This window comes from Lycium barbarum, chromosome 9, assembly GCF_019175385.1.
Source record: "Lycium barbarum isolate Lr01 chromosome 9, ASM1917538v2, whole genome shotgun sequence".
NCBI classification, from domain to species: domain Eukaryota; kingdom Viridiplantae; phylum Streptophyta; class Magnoliopsida; order Solanales; family Solanaceae; genus Lycium; species Lycium barbarum.
Genome location: NC_083345.1, coordinates 23,460,199 through 23,476,654, shown reverse-complemented (window position 1 = coordinate 23,476,654; position 16,456 = coordinate 23,460,199). Strand labels below are relative to the sequence as shown.

The 16,456-nt window shown below is 36.4% G+C and overlaps 2 protein-coding genes across 2 annotated transcripts; one reads left to right on the top strand and one right to left on the bottom strand.

The window, feature by feature from the left end:
• The first annotated feature begins 3,471 nt into the window (after positions 1-3,471).
• LOC132610259 (protein LOW PSII ACCUMULATION 1, chloroplastic) lies at positions 3,472-14,034 on the top strand. The gene is made up of 4 exons (XM_060324570.1): positions 3,472-3,768; positions 12,769-13,341; positions 13,483-13,533; positions 13,781-14,034. The coding sequence occupies exons 1-4, from the start codon at positions 3,581-3,583 to the stop codon at positions 13,917-13,919; spliced, it is 951 nt and encodes a 316-aa protein (XP_060180553.1). The 5' UTR covers positions 3,472-3,580; the 3' UTR covers positions 13,920-14,034.
• An 863-nt stretch (positions 14,035-14,897) lies between these two features.
• On the bottom strand, positions 14,898-16,245 carry LOC132610260 (photosystem I reaction center subunit IV B, chloroplastic). The gene is made up of 3 exons (XM_060324571.1): positions 15,769-16,245; positions 15,223-15,288; positions 14,898-15,127 (listed from the first exon to the last, which is right to left on the bottom strand). The coding sequence occupies exons 1-3, from the start codon at positions 16,228-16,230 to the stop codon at positions 15,023-15,025; spliced, it is 633 nt and encodes a 210-aa protein (XP_060180554.1). The 5' UTR covers positions 16,231-16,245; the 3' UTR covers positions 14,898-15,022.
• Between the last annotated feature and the right edge of the window lie 211 nt (positions 16,246-16,456).

Here is a 16,456-nt window from a genome sequence, read left to right as displayed (position 1 = left end):
TGTCCTAAAGCCAAATAAGGTATGATATGTACCTCGGGGTTACTCTATTCTTGGATCCCGAGTCTGTTTATGATTCTTATGTACTTTTGATATGTTTTCAAAAGAGTTCTATAATCTATTTCACATGGTTTTGATGCGTATCTATGATGTCCGAAGTTCTGTTTGATATGTTTCCGAATGACATTCGAAAGATAATTGATATGACTAAAGTTTTGATTTTCAAATGATAGCACGTTCGATTATTCCATTGAGTCTTTGATATATTTGATACGTACATATGGTTCCAAAAGCTCTGTTGGATTTGATCCGTAACGATATTCGAAAGGTACCTAACGTGATTGTTGCTTTGATTTTCCAAAAATGGCTTCTGAAACGTTCGTAGAAGGTTCTATACTAAAACGTCCGTAACTTTTTCATACTAACTCGGATTGACTTGAAACGTGTTTATGAACTTCAAGTGTCGATCTACGTACTTATCCATCGAGTCTTGAAATTTGTTTTATGTGCATATGGTTTCTCACTACTCTGCTCATGCATGCCTCAATGCATCTTTCACCGAGTCCCGGGCCGGGTATGTTATCGTGCGCACTCCTCTGCATTGTTCACCGAGTCCCTTAATGGGCCGAGTACGGTATATGTTTATGATGATATGATGATGATGATGATGTGTTATGGTGGCCAGGGGGCATATGATGATTTGATTCACCGAGTCCCTTAATGGGCCGGGTACGGTATGATTCACTCACCGAGTCCCTCACTAGAGGATCGGGTACGGTATGTATATGATATATGATGTTCACATGTATGATTCTGTCCACCGAGTCCCTTAATGGGCCGGGTACGGTATGATTCACTCACCGAGTCCCATAACGGGCTGGGTACGCTATGTGATAATGATATGTGTATGTATATGTATATGTATGCATGATGATATGAAAGTATGATGATATGATTTTATCCACCGAGTCCCATAACGGGCCGGGTACGCTATGTGATAATGATATGCATGATTACGCCTCAAAGGCGAGAGTTTTGGTATTCTGGACATTGTATATGTTTCTGCACCTCTTGTACCAGTTATGACTCTTTTACTGTGATTCTTGCCTTACATGCTCAGTACATTTTCCGTACTGACCCCCTTTCTTCGGGGGCTGCGTTTCATGCCACGCAGGTACACCCAGATGAGTTGAAGCTATTACAGAATATGTTCCAGCAGAGACGACAAGCTCCATTTGCTCCTGGAGTGTTGCCGAGTTAGAGTATATGTACTATGGTTTCTGATTGATGTTAGAGACTTTGCAGACAGAGTCGTGGGTATGGAATGTCAGTGTTGTAAGCGGCTCCATCAGCCGATGTGTCATTCTGTATTATGTGATAAAGTCCATATAATTACAGATTCTGTTTGATTTGAGAACAAAGAAAAAGAATATGTCTGAAAGCCTTACCATGTATTTCATGTTTATTTGATTTAAAGTTCCAATGAGGTTATGTGTGTATTAAGAGTCAGAGGGTTCGCTCGGCTCTAAGTAAGGGTCGGGTGCCCATCACACCCTAGCGAGATTAGGCTGTGACAGAAATAAATTTGTGTAAGAGAATTAAAATTGAACTGCATATGCCTATACATGAGAAGAGAATAAATCTTTGGCAAGAACGTAAAAAGTCAAAAGTGAACAAGTAAAAGTACACGGAGGAAATAAATGTGTCGGAGAATTCAAATTGAATTGCATACTTCTATACTTAAGAAATGAATAAATATTAAGTATTATGACATATTAGAAATGTCCACGCGAGATAGGAAAATAGTTGGGTAAAGTGTACAAGTTATATAGCTTACGGTATAAGCATTCATTGCGGGCACAATCTGCGAAGCTTTTGGTACAACTGTTAAAGCTGTGTTTGTCCCTTTAAGGGACTTATATATAATAAAAATGTAAAAAAGTCAAAAGTGAACAAGTAAAAGTTCATGGAGGAAATAAATGCGTAGGAGAATTAAAATTGAACTGCATATGTCCATACATGAGAAGAAAATAAATATTCAACTAGAACATGAAAAGTTAAAAGTGAACAAGTAAAAGTGCACAGAGAAAATAAATATGTTAAAAATGTAAAAAGTCAAAAGTGAACAAGTAAAAGTGCATCGAGGAAATAAATTTGTGTAGAAGAATTAAAATTGAACTGCATATGTCTATACATGAGAAGAGAAAAAATATTCAGCTAGAACATGAAAAGTTAAAAGTGAACAAGTAAAAGTGCACGGAGGAAATAAATATGTCGGAGAATTAAATTTGAAGTGCATACGTCTATACATGAGAAGGGAATAAATATTAAGCATTATGGCATATGTCTACGTAGAATATAAAAATAATTGAATAAAGTTTACAAGTTATATAGCTTTTGGTAAAAATATTCACTACAGGTACAATTTAAAAAGTTGTGGGTACAAGGAAGGACTGCTGTGTTCGTTCCTCCTTGGCACTTATTAATATGCCATATCGTTTTTCTAGGACGTGTCAATGAGAGGGAACAAAATATTACTTAAAATTTCTAAATTTCTGAAAGTACTTCTCAAGTTTTATTTTAAAAATCATTGGGCAATTCGCACGAATGCTCCTATCTTGGGGTGGTCTTTAATTTTTGCCCCTCAAATCGCTGGTCTTTAATTATTGCCTTTCGGCACTTTAAGTAATAAAAAACTAACCGAAAATATTTCGAACATCGAAAAATTAAAAAAAAAAATAAAAAAATTTGGATCTATGACTTAATTTTGCAAGGTAAAGTTTCATAGAAACTATATCTTGTCGGGCAAAGTTACATCGAAACTATACCTTTTCCGACATAATTCTGTAAAAATTAAGTTATCCAACATAACTTCAATTTTTACATGACTTATGCCGAACAAAGCAAAACTTATATCGTACAAGGCAAAAATTCTATAAAATTATGCCAAGCTAATTAATTATACAACTTATGCCGGATAACTTAATTTCTATAAAACTATGCCAGACAAGGCATAGTTTCTATTAAATTTTGCTTTGTGAATTTTTTTTTCCGGACTCTGGCGGGGATCGAACCCAGAATCTCTGATTTCAAGATCATCGAATAAGGATACTTTGGTCCACAAATTTTAAGGGTAAAAAATTAAAAGAAAATTACACTATATGTTAATTAGGGCAATAATGCTATCAAAATTGACCCTTTTTTTTAATTCTTACAAATAATGACCCAAATTTTTCTCTCTCTCGCGCGCTTCCACACTCTCTCTCTGCCTTTGTATATGTTGGTATAAGTATCTATATATGTTTGTATATTTTGGATTATTTTTCGTAATGTAAATTTTAGATTATTTTTTTCCAATGTAAGTGAGCAACTTTTATATCTTGAAATTTTCTCAAATTAAAATTAAAGACCAGTCCATATGAAGGGCAATCCTTTTTTTTTTTTTTTTTCCATCTAGTATTTGGGCACTTCCAAAAATAGTCGTGGCTGTATTTCGATCATCCAAAATTAATATCCACCATTCCCCAAGTGGTAATGGTAGCAGCCATGTTTATAGCTTCAGTAACCACTCCATTTCTAAGCCATGGCTATGGCGGCGCAGTTCTCTTATATTACCCTCAACTCACCCAACTTCCATCTTAGCGCCAAACAGTTGGCATTTTCCCGCCAAGTGAATGGCCACTCATACTTCACACGTGTCACCAATTCAAGACGTAAACCCAAATCGCTCTCCGTAATGTGTAACAATTCCAGTCCTTCTTCTGATATAAGGTATCATTTCAAGTCGTGTTTAGTACTCCTCTGTTCCAATTTACGTGAACTTCCCGTCTCAAAATTGCCCATTTTACATTTAGTAGAATTTTATCATTAATGCCCTTTGAATTTTGTGGTTTTAAACTTGTTACATATGGTGTTTGAATTGTCAACTTAGTAAATATAGAATAGACACTCTTATTGGGACAGACCAAAAAGGAAATTTAGACACTTAAATTGGGACGAAGGGAGTATCATTTTTGCTCGTGTTTACAGTATAGATGTTTCTGTTGATTAGATTTTTTATAATTGGGAGGAATTATAATGTGATAAAATGCTAAGGTAAGCTCTAAAAGGGAACCTTATGTTTTACTCTCTCCGTCATTTAAGTGTCTTAGTTTGACTGGGCACGATGTTTAAGAAATATAGAGACTTTTCAATCTTGTGGTTCTAAATTAAAGATGTGTGTAATGTACTAAAATGTTTGTGTTTTTAAACTTGTCATGTATGCTGTTTTGAATTGTCAACTTACTAAATGTAAAAAGAGACACTCTTTTTGGAATAAGACCAACAAGGAAAGTAAGACACTTAAATTGGGACGGAGGGAGTAGTTTTAGTTTTTATGGAACTTTATAATGATTCATGACTTTTGGGATTTAATTTATTCCATCCAATTACAGATGTGTTTCAATTACAGATGTGTTTCAATGTTCGATATGTTATGAAGCTTTCTAAGAGAAGATTGTGAATGGAGACACTTGCCCTTTGTTTTATAGAAAATCCTGTTAATCTTGTTTGTTAACCACGAAGGAGCGCTAGTCAGAAGCGTGCTTATAAGAAAGGCATCATTGACATTTGACATTTAACTTTAAATTGATAAGGAACTCCTATTTCTGAAGAAGGGTGGTTGGACGAGTTTTCTTAACGTAGTAAATCGTTCTAGGCTAGCCATTTGTAAAGTTCTTCAAGAATTAGACAGCTAGGTTACTGTGTTCTGAATTGGTAGGATGTTTCTTGAGATACATATCTAACACTCTGTACATGTTTTACCTCCACGGACACATGTATGTATTTATGTGTTTATGGTTTGAGCTAGCCTAACCCATAGAACCTATTCTCGATCCGCTACTGCATACTCCTATAGAAACGGGGAATCCACAAGGAACAATATGACATAGATTAAAGACTTTGTCTCCTTTTCGAAAACAAAATTTTTAAGACTAATACTCCTACTTATTAACTTCATCAGTTAATAACCTGTTGCTTCTGATGTGTGTATCATATCACTGGTGAATGTACATGAGTAGGTAGAGCTTCTTTTGTAATACTTATAGCCTTTTTGGCCAAGCTTATTTCTCCCCAAAAGTACTTATTTTTTTCAATAAGTGCTTATTTAAAAAAAGGTGAGGTGTTTGGCCTAGATTTTGGAGAAAAATAAGTACTTTTGGGGAGTAGTAGAAGCAGTTTTTCAGAAGCTAAAAAAATAGCTTTTTCCCAAAAGCAGAAGCAGTTTTTAATTTTCTTCTTGACAACAATACCCTTTGTAATATAAGTTATATACCATAATAACCCTATTTACTTTACCTAGTAATAAATACGTGTTCTACAGCCTATTCCTTAAACACTTTTTCTACTACTAGCCTGTTTGACCAAGCTTATTTTTCCCCCAAAAGTACTTATTTTTTCAATAAGTGCTTATTTGAAAAAAAGGCAATAACCCCTTCAAGCAAGCCTTCAACATGATCTACAGCCTATTCCTTAAACCCTTCTTCTAACCCCTTCAAGCAAGCCTTCAACGTGATCGGCTTTATTTTTCACAAGGTATGATTTCTTGGCAACAATGTACTGAGTAATTTGTTACATGATAATGACATACTAGTAATCTTTAGCAATTTGTTCTGCTCGCGTTATTATTGTTATTTAGATTTATTTGTATTATCGACCATACATTCAGAATTGGATTGTAGATTGCTGCAGACTTGGTAATTTGAGCATGACACTGATTGTAGCTAAAGGAGGTGGAATAGAAACACAACCGAAGATTTTGATTTCTAATAATTTAGTACCACAAGTAATAATCTAAACAACAACAAAAAAAAAAGGTGGATAGACTACTAGCTACATCATATGATAAGTCTTGTTTGAATTAAATTTTACAGATTGAAAGTTAGCGTTGAGAAAAGCCTGAGCCATCATATTACCAAGTTTAATCATATTCTTTCGTAATAAATATTTAATGTTATCAACTTAATAGTACTAATATTATTAAGTAAATCTATTCATGTCCTTATTCGTAATTTGATGTTTAAAAGTACTTTTTGTAAATCTTAGCCAAACATAAATTATTCTACAAAAGTGCTTTTTTTGATTGATTGGGCCAAACACAATCTGTTTCTCACCAAAAGTACTTTTTTAAAAAGCACTTCTAAAAAAAGTACTTTTAAAATAAGCAGACTTTAGAAGCTTGGCCAAACAGGCTATTAGCCTCCATTCATTGCTCATCACTTGCTGGATTGTCGAGAGGAATTTGGTCATGTGTCTAGTCATTCATTAGAGGGGATGAGTATCTTGCAGTTTCAGAATTCTCGATAGATTGAATATTCCCTTCAATATGCATGTATTTAACTCCATAATGTCTTCTAGCCTAAATCTATCCAAAATGAATGATGTAGAGATCTGTTTAGAAAAGAGAATCCATGCAATTTTAAAGTTTTAGCTCATAAGGTCCCTTAAGTATTGAGGATAGGTATATTTTGGTCCATATTGAATACTGATTTTGAGTTTATGTATTATATGTTGAGTAGGCCAAATTTCATGACGTGTATAATTGCTAGCCTGATGCAGCATGAAATTATACACGAGTAATGACTTGTTTTGTTGCTTCCTCACTTCTCGGTTGGAGTATTGTGTTTTGTTTATTTTGCGTATTTCCAATATTGTTGGCTTACTTGTGGCATCTCTTGAGAGACTATTTGGCTAAAACAGAAATAAGCTGCTAACAAACCAGCATGTAATATATGAAGCAATCATGGGAAATACTAAGACTATGTTTGGTTTGGTGGAGGGTAAGAAGAAGGAGATTAAACCACTAGTTTATCGAATATAAACCTCCAGGTATATATCCTCCTCGAAACCTTTATTAAATTTACTTTGCTTATCAAAAAGGGGAAAAAATTAGCATATATGTGTATTGGCCACATTTACGTTCCTTTAATGGAAATTCAACGTCAGTTTATAAGTTTCCCTTTTTATGTCCCACTGTACGATTGGAAATGGAATTCCTCTGGAGAAAGTTTGTACAAATACGTGTCACCTCTGTAGCAAAACGGGTTTGGAGGAAATTTACTTAATAAGGGTTATAACAAGCTTTGTCTTATTGATGGATCAACAGCGAAGAACTTGCTGCTCCAGAAGAGCATCAATATTGCAACTTAATTTTGTGCTAAAGTCGTTATTTCCGGACATAATTTTGTGTGCATTAAGGTCCTTGTATTGCACATTCAGCCATAACAAGTCTACTCTTTTCTCGAGTTTCTGACAGCTGTTAAGAATGTGCGAAATTTAACTTTTAGCGTGTCACACCCTAACAATGGTAGGGCATGACGGGCATCCAACTCTCATCAGAGTCGAGCGAACCCTTAGACATTCGCTCTATCAAAACCTGTCATTTCAAAAACTTTTAAAAACATGAAACTATTCCAAATAGAAATCATTATCTTTATAACGTTTATGAAAACTTTCAATCAAATAAGTACTTTAAACCAATTGAAATCATCTAAAATACATTCTCTTTTAAAATCCACGAATGACTCAACTGACATCACTTTGTCGACATCTCGACAAATATACCACAGGACACTGTCTGCAGAAGTCTCTAAGAAGTGAACTGAACATTATGAGTCAGGACAGGGCCCTGACATACCCATAATCATGCATATCTATACATGGCTCAGCACAGCTCCAGAATGAGGTGGAACTTGCCAATCCCAGCTGACGTCCAAGCATTCTAGCTATACACTTAACCTGCCAAACAATCTGGGGCTGCGGGCATGAACGCAGCGTCCCCAGGCAAAAGGACGTTAGTACGGACAATGTATTGAGTATGTAAGGTGGTAACAAATCATAATCATAATTTGATTTAGGAGAGAAGAAATCACAATCTAACTCAATACTTGCAGCCTTCGCTGGAAGAAACATAAATGTGCACACGAAGTCTCAAAACAATCTTTAAGTAAATAATGCAATCCAACACACATGCCGCTTCCGACATGTTAACCGAATGGTTCCTTCGGACAGCCGCTTCCGGCTAGTATCACAATAGTCCCTTCGGACGGCCGCTTCCAGCATAATAATGATGGCCCCTACGGGCAGCCGCTTCCGGCTTAATAATGATGGCCCCTTCGGGCAGCCGCTTCCGGCTTAATAATGATGGCCCCTTCGGGCAGCCGCTTCCAGCTTAATATCACCATCATATCAACACAAACTCAATCCACAAATATCAATTTCAATTTATATCATAAGTCACTAATCAATTCATCACAATCCAGTTATTAGCCTTAGTCTTTATAAGAAGTTATCAAATTTGTATCTCACTAGACTTAGGAGGACATACTTCCAGGTTTGAGGGTAGAATTGTTATGAAATTCTTACTACTTATATTCTACTCAATTTCATCTTATTGCCCTACTCAAAGAATAAATGATCATATCAATACAAAGGGATGATACTATGGAATGTAAACATAAATCGTAAATGAAATGAAGTAGTAAAATCTCGCACCTCCTTCGGAGTGGTTTTGAAAATCAAGCTTTATGTTTCTTTTAGTATAAAACTAATTTCCTCGAAATCATTAGTAAAACCATATACACAACTCAACTTGGCACCTTATGGGTGTTCCCTTGGGAACAGAATAGGAGTACAATATCAATAAGCCATCACAAGAAACATTTAGACTTTACTCGTCTAAGAATGGAATTATATGGAGTACATATAGAATGAATAGCAACAAGAATCATGCCAAAGGAAGAAAGGTTTGCCTTACATACCTTTGCCGCTTTCCAGCTAACCACAGCCCATCTTCGGGTCATGCTAATCTATCAACAATACCAATTTACCAACAATCAATCCAATATATATCCTTATAATCAATCCCTTAAACTTATCTTTATTTCTAACGGAATTTCGACAGCATTTCCTTTATAAACTCGACAACCCCAAGAATCCAATTCAGCTAAATTAACAACAACAAGAACCATCTCATATAAGCCTTTTTAAACTCAAAAATATATACACCAAAACGGCCCGATATACGCTTTGTATACGATATCTTCATACACTTTATTCCCCCAAATTCAAGAACAACAACTTATCAACAACATCAACAACAATATCAACAATACCCATCTCATAAGTGGTATCAGAGCAGTTCGTTCTAGGGGTTGTCTGCAAAGTCGTGTCAGGTAGAGTCTTGTTCATGGGTGTGTTGTCGACCACACTTATGAACAGGAGGCTACAGGGCATCTAGGATGGTTTCCCTTCATTCAGATCATAGATTGTGCTATAGAGCTGTGTTATGGGCCTTGAATCCTTGCTGCTAATTTTAAGATTTGAATTTTGATTAAGAGATTGTAAAGTGCAGCCATGATTGCGAAATTAGAATTGTTCGTAAGAAAGATAAGTTCTCTGATGATTAATGATTGCTATTTGAGGTAAGTGTTATAGGTTAAGGATTGCGGTAAGAAAGGTATGCTTCTTAGTGGAAGCCCTCCAAAAAGATGTTTTTAAGTTACGTTTTCGGGTGATCTGACTTCGGGAGGCCATAACCCCATCATTATTTGGGAATTTGGGAAAACTCCTAAAATGAAAGTTGTAGATAATTGAAATACCTTTCCAACCATAGGTCGCGGGCCTGCATGTGACTTAGGGATAAAAAGTTATGGACGTTTTAAGGCAAAAAGGTCAAACTGGGCAGTGGGCTCGGCCCAACCCAATTCCAAGTCGGGTCAGGCCCACTTCCCTTGCTATTTAAGGGAAATTCTCAGCCTTATCTGCCTCATTTTTCATACCAAAGGTCCAGAATATTTTAGATAGAGAGAGAGGAGAGTTAGAGAGAGAAAGTGGAGAATTGATCATGTTCGAGGTCCCGAATTTCGAGGCGCGTGAAGAGTAAAGTGTAGTACAAGTGGTTGCCGTCGTTCTAAGCTAAAAATTGAACTTGGGGGATGTTGTTTTCGTGGTGGCTGCTCATATAAGGTATGTTTAAGATTTTAATGATGTTCTTACCCTGATTGTTGATAGATTTGACGGGTTAGAATAGAGAAAATGACATTGAAAGTTCGGTTATAATTTTTGGTGTTTGGGAATTGGGGAAAACTCCAAATATGAAAGTTGTAGATAATTGAATTAGTTTTCCAATCATATGTCGTGGGGCTTCATGAGACATAGGGATAAAAAGTTATGGACGTTTTAAGGCAGAAAGGTCAAGCTGGGCAGTGGGCTCGGCCCAACCCGACTCCAAGTCGGGTAAGGCCCACTTCCCTTGCTATTTAAGGAAAATTTTCACCCTTATCTGCCTCATTTTCATACCAAAAGATCCAGAATATTTTAGAGAGAGGGAAGAGAGCCCTTAGAGAGAGAAACCAAGTTTTGATCAAGTTCGAGGTTCCGAATTCCGAGGCTCATGAAGAGTAAAGTGTAGTACAAGTTGTTACCGTCGTTTTAAGCTAAAAGTTGAACTTGGGGGATGTTGGTTTCGTGGTGGCTGCTCATATAAGGTATTTTTAAAATGTTAATTATGTTCTTATCATGATCATTGATAGATTTGACGGGTTACAATAGAGAATAGTCCCTTCGGACAGCCGCTTCCGGCTAGTATCACAATAGTCTCTTCGGACGGCCGCTTCCGGCATAATAATGATGGCCCCTTTGGGCAGCCGCTTCCGGCTTAATAATGATGGCCCCTTCGGGCAACCGCTTCCAGCTTAATATCAACTCAAACTCAATACACAAATATCAATTCATATCATAAGTCACTAATCAAGTCATCACAATCCAGTTATTAGCCTTAGTCTTTCATAAGAAGTTATTAAATTTGTATCTCACTAGACTTAGGAGGACATACTTCCAGGTTTAAGGATAGAATTGTTATCAAATTCTTACTAGTTATATTCTACTCAATTTCATCTTATTGCCCTACCCAAAGAATAAATGATCATATCAATACAAAGGGATGATAATACTATGGAATGTAAACATAAATCGTAAATGAAATGAAGTAGTAAAATCTCGCACCCCCTTCGGAGTGGTTTTGAAAATCAAACTTTATGTTTCCTTTAGTATAAAACTCATTTCCTCAAAATCATTAGTAAAACCATATACACAACTCAACTTGGAACCTTATGGGTGTTCTCTTTGGAACCGAATAGGAGTACAATATCAATAAGCCATCACAAGAAACAATTAATCCTTATTCGTCTAAGAATGGAATCATATGGAGTACATATAGAACGAATAACAACAAGAATCATGCCAAAGGAAGAAAAGTTTGCCTTACATACCTTGTCGCTTACGTGATTAGCTTAACTTATGCTTCCAAACACTGGCCCATCCACAATCAAGGTAAAGGAAACCGTGGAAAACTTGAAAAAGGTTCATATACTTCTCTAAGCTCGTAATTAACTTCCGTAAATTCGGGCAGCATTTTCTCTGTAATCTTCGCTTCCCTCTAATTCCAATTCAATTTAACAACACAATCAGCAATCAATAACAACAACAACAACAACCATCTCATATAAGCCTCTTTAAATTCAAAGCATCAACTCCCAAAGATATACACCAAAACAGCCCAGTACACGCTTTGTATGCGATATCTTCATACATTTTATTCTCCCAAATTCAAGAACCGCTACTTATCAACAACATCAATAACAATATCAACAATCATTTTATATCAATATCCAACTAATTCTATCCATTTAATCATACCAAAACAGCCCCCAAGTCATTTGATATCCAAAAATTATAACCGAACTTTCAATGTCATTTTCTCTATTCTAACCCGTCAAATCTATCAATGATCATGATAAGAACATCATTAACATCTTAAACATACCTTATATGAGCAGCCACCACGAAACCAACATCCCCCAAGTTCAACTTTTAGCTTAAAACGACGACGACAACTCATACTACACTTTATCCTTCACGAGCCTCGGGATTCGGGGCCTCGAACTTGATTGATTCTCCACTTTCTCTCTCTAACTCTCCTCTCTCCCTCTCTAAAAGTTGTGTACTGCTTGATGTGTAAAATGAATGAATTTTTATGACTTTAGCCCTTATATATGGGTCTTGGGTCGGTTCCCACCGACCTTGAGTCGGATTGGGCCGAGCCCACTGCCCAGCTTGACCTTTCTGTCTTAAAACGTCTATAACTTTTTATCCCTATGTCGTGTGAAGGCTCACAATATATGGTTGGAAAGGTATTTCAATTATCTACAACTTTTATTTTTGGAGTTTTCCCAAATAATGATTGGGTTATGGCCTCTCAAAGTCAGATCACGCGAAAACGTAACTTAAAAACATATTTTTGGAGGGTTTACACTTGGATTTGGCTCAAGGGTCCTTCTTGAGAATTGATCAACTTCCCATGTACTATTCATATAACTTGTCATATGCCCTTTATAAAATCCCAACATGTGGGCCCCACCTCAGCTTACGGTTACGAGGGCTATATATCTTCTAACGTATCATTCCAATCATATTGTACGAATTCCAAATATCATACTCATGCTATCCTCATGCTAATACAGTAGAATTCCATCCTTTGTACTTGTAGTATTTGCTCCTCCTTGAGCTCACATTAAGTCGTCTGCAGCCTTAGTTACGTGAAATTTTCCGGTTCTATATATATACCCCAGTTTCAGTGCACATCTAATTGGCTAGTTTTTATCAATATATTTTGCTGCCAGTTTTTCTTTAAAGTGAAGCAACCTTTTGATCTTCATTTTATTTGTTATTTAGTTCTACAGCCAAGATAAGAAGTGAAGTACTTTCTCCATTTCGATCTGTTCGGATGTTCTTCTATATTGCTTTTATTGCAAGCGGTGGTCTTGGAGGACTTATTGCCTCTACACGACTAATTGCTGCATTGGCCAATTCATCAAGAGCTGCTGAAGTTCCTGAGATCCTACAAGGGCTTGGCATAGATCTCGGCGCTGTCTCCCTATTTGCTTTTCTGTATTATAGGGAGAATAAAGCGAAAAATGCTCAGGTGGAAAAATTAGCAAGAGAGGAAAATCTCGCAAATCTTAAGCTTCGTGTGGATGAGAAGAAAATTCTTCCTGTTAGTGATTTCAGAGGAATTGCTCGTTTGGTCATCCTTGCTGGCCCTTCGGCTTTCATTTCAGAATGTTTCAAACTTAGTGCGCCATTTACTGATGGCCTTCTTGAAAGAGGGGTACTTGTGATCCCTTTTGCAACTGATGGAATTTCTCCTAATTTTGAGTTTGAAGGAAATGAGGAGCTTGAGGAGAACATTTCCAGAAGAAAAAGGCTGTGGCAGCTTGCTCCTATTTATACCACTGAGTGGACCAAGTGAGTGACCTACCAACAACATGAAACTTTGTCTAATTTGAAATTATTGCTTCTCTCACTTTTGCTGCTCACATTAACGATAATTACACTGACATCGAGAAGTAGAAACAAAGATTCTCATATTTGACTCACTCGTGATAGGTGGATAGATGAACAAAAGAAACTAGCCAGCGTCTCTCCTGAATCTCCAGTGTAAGTATTCTGCAACTATTGTATTATACATAGTTTTTCTAAAAGAAAGATTGGTTGATTGACTTCTTTGTGGGACGTGTCAAATATACCGCAATGTTAAGCATTATCGAGTTCAGAAGAAATGGACCTTTATCACGGTTTTACATGAATCTTTAAACAAATCTTGAAATGCTAGTAGACATCGTTATAAAAGAGTTACTAACTTTAAGCAATTGAATGATGTTTTTTCCATTTTAATCATGTGCAGGTATTTATCTCTACGCTTGGATGGCCGTGTGCGTGGCAGTGGTGTTGGTTGTCCTTCTTGGAATGCTTTTGTTGTGCAATTGCCACCAGTAAAAGGCATTTGGTCTGGTCTTCTTGATGGCATGGATGGAAGAGTTTAAGATTGAAATCAGATTTCTCTTCTTTTCTCTTTTTATTCTTTGAACAATTAGATTATATTATGTTGATAATATACTTCTTTTTTCCTTTTCAATATAAAATTGCAGCATTCACCAAGTCTTCTTTTGCTTCTTTACTTCGTTCTTCCCTTTTCTTTCCTTTGTTGGTGAGGTTAACTTCACGGCTGTCCAGGCCACGGTGTTTCTGAGAGTGGAAGCAGGGGATGGACCCAGAGTATGCCTGTTGCTCAAGTATGTACGTACCCTCCCGTAATTACATGGATCGAGTTTTAATAAGCCTATGACGGAAAATGGGAATGTGATATTAATTGTTGTAGTTTTCAGAATTAAGTTTATTTGATAGATAAGTTGTCCATTGACGTGTAAAATCGAAGTCCTCAAAATTTTCATATTTCCATAGATCATTACTGTCGTCTATCCAGACCTCACTTTGTTGTTGTTGCATTACTGTCGTCTATAATCAACATTTTGATACAGAGAGTTTTTTCCCTGAATGAAAAATTATATTTTTTCTTCCAAAACATGAAACTGTCTTGGCAAAGTTCAGAGCACTTGCTACTTTAATCTCTATCTTCTCACAATGGAATGGAAACAAGAGAGATCAATTTAAGTGTAAGCCAAAGGCGGGGACGGACAATGGTGAGTGGATCCCCTCCCTGTTATTGCATTGAGGTAAGATTCTTTCCTCTCTTCGAGTTCTGAACCATGATTCAATTTGTGCTGTCTTACCCATATAATTGTTATTTGTACAACGGTAGCATATGATTCACGCTTAGTACCAAAAAGTCGCTGCAAATATGATAGAATATTGGGGGGTCTGATCATCCTTTTAGTCCTCAGCTAGATAGTGTACCTTAAGGTGTAGACCATTATACAGACATTTCCTACATAATGTTCGCAAGATAGGAGGAACTGGATTGACCAATGGCAACAAGCTAAATAAGAAATGTAGGGAGAAAGTTGCCAGAAAAAATATGATACACATTCACATTCAAGCCAGTATATAACTAGAGATTAAACATGGAAAGCACAGGGCTGGACATATTACAAATATGAAAAACCTTGAACTAATTACTTCCACTCCTTCATTTCACTTCTTCAACTTCGTCCAATGCGTAGTTGTTGGTGGATACATTAGCATAGTTCACTTTGTTGAACCTCACTACAACTGGGTAGCGTGTTTTTGGATCCTGCACCATCACCACCAACAATCAAAAGTTTAACATCTATTTGTTACTAAACTTTCACTCTCACAAAGGACATGGAAGCCAATCAATTATCTTACCTGATCAACTGCTACAACTGAACCCACACCCTTGTACCAGTATGACTCCTTCCTTAAGACTCTCACCTGTATTAAGAACAATTTAAGAATCAATTGGTAATGAACAGCCTGAGCTCACCAGCATAGGGACAGTGGATGCACAAATACCTACTATCACAGACTCAGACTGTACATAGTTATAAATATTTATGATATCTATACACACACACGGAGAGAAGCTTATGCAGTATATAATTACTTGATCAACTGAACCCAACATTTTTGACGGGAAGCATATAACATCTATAGAAAAATTACTTAACTCTCAACAATTATTAAATTAATTTGAGAAGTGTATTGAGTTGTAGTGATAACAACCTGTATTTTAGAATCCATCAATCAAATTTAAATCCTGAATTAGCATCTATATATGTGTGAGTCTATATATATATATATATATATATATATATATATATATCCACTGTTTATAAATCTTGAATCAGTCTATGTGAACAACTGCTATATAACAGATAAGTTGGTCTTGTTTCTTTTTATTGAACTACTTACTTTTGTTCCTCTCTTGGGTCCAATTGGAGGTGGCTTGGCAGCTTTGGCAGGAGGAGCTTCTCCTTCAGCGGTGGCGGTAGCCGCTGGTGGTGCATCCTCTTCCGCTGCCCGGACAACGAGCCTCGGGATGTTGGTGGTGGTGTTCTTGGATGAGAAGAATAACATAGAGCTCTTTGGAGCAGTGTTAGAGGTGACATTAGGGGTTGCCACCATAAAACCTGATGCAGCAGAAGCCATGCTGGTACTTGCCATGGTTCTCTCCCTGTCTCTGTCTGAACTTGTTCTTCTGTTGCAAAGATATGATGAAGGATGAAAATTAATGGTAGGGGCAAAAGCAGAAGTAGAGGATTTGAGAGGCTTTGAGTTAATTGGATATCTTTTTCTTGGACAAAAGATCAACCAAGCTACCACACGACATTGCTCCATCCACTGACACGCTGCCACATGTTTACCATATCCCATTCTTATGGATAATGTTACCACTTTTATTTTCTTCCTTCTCTCCATTTTATTCTATCATATGAATGGAAGTATTATTTCTTTGTTGAGAGTATAAATTAATATTTTAATTTAAAATTAAGCTTTTTTTTGACTAATTTTCTGCAGGCTGAAATTACCTTTTGCGGTATTAAAAATGAATAGTAAATAATACTTGCTTCTTTTAATTGGAACCTTTCTAAGAATTAAT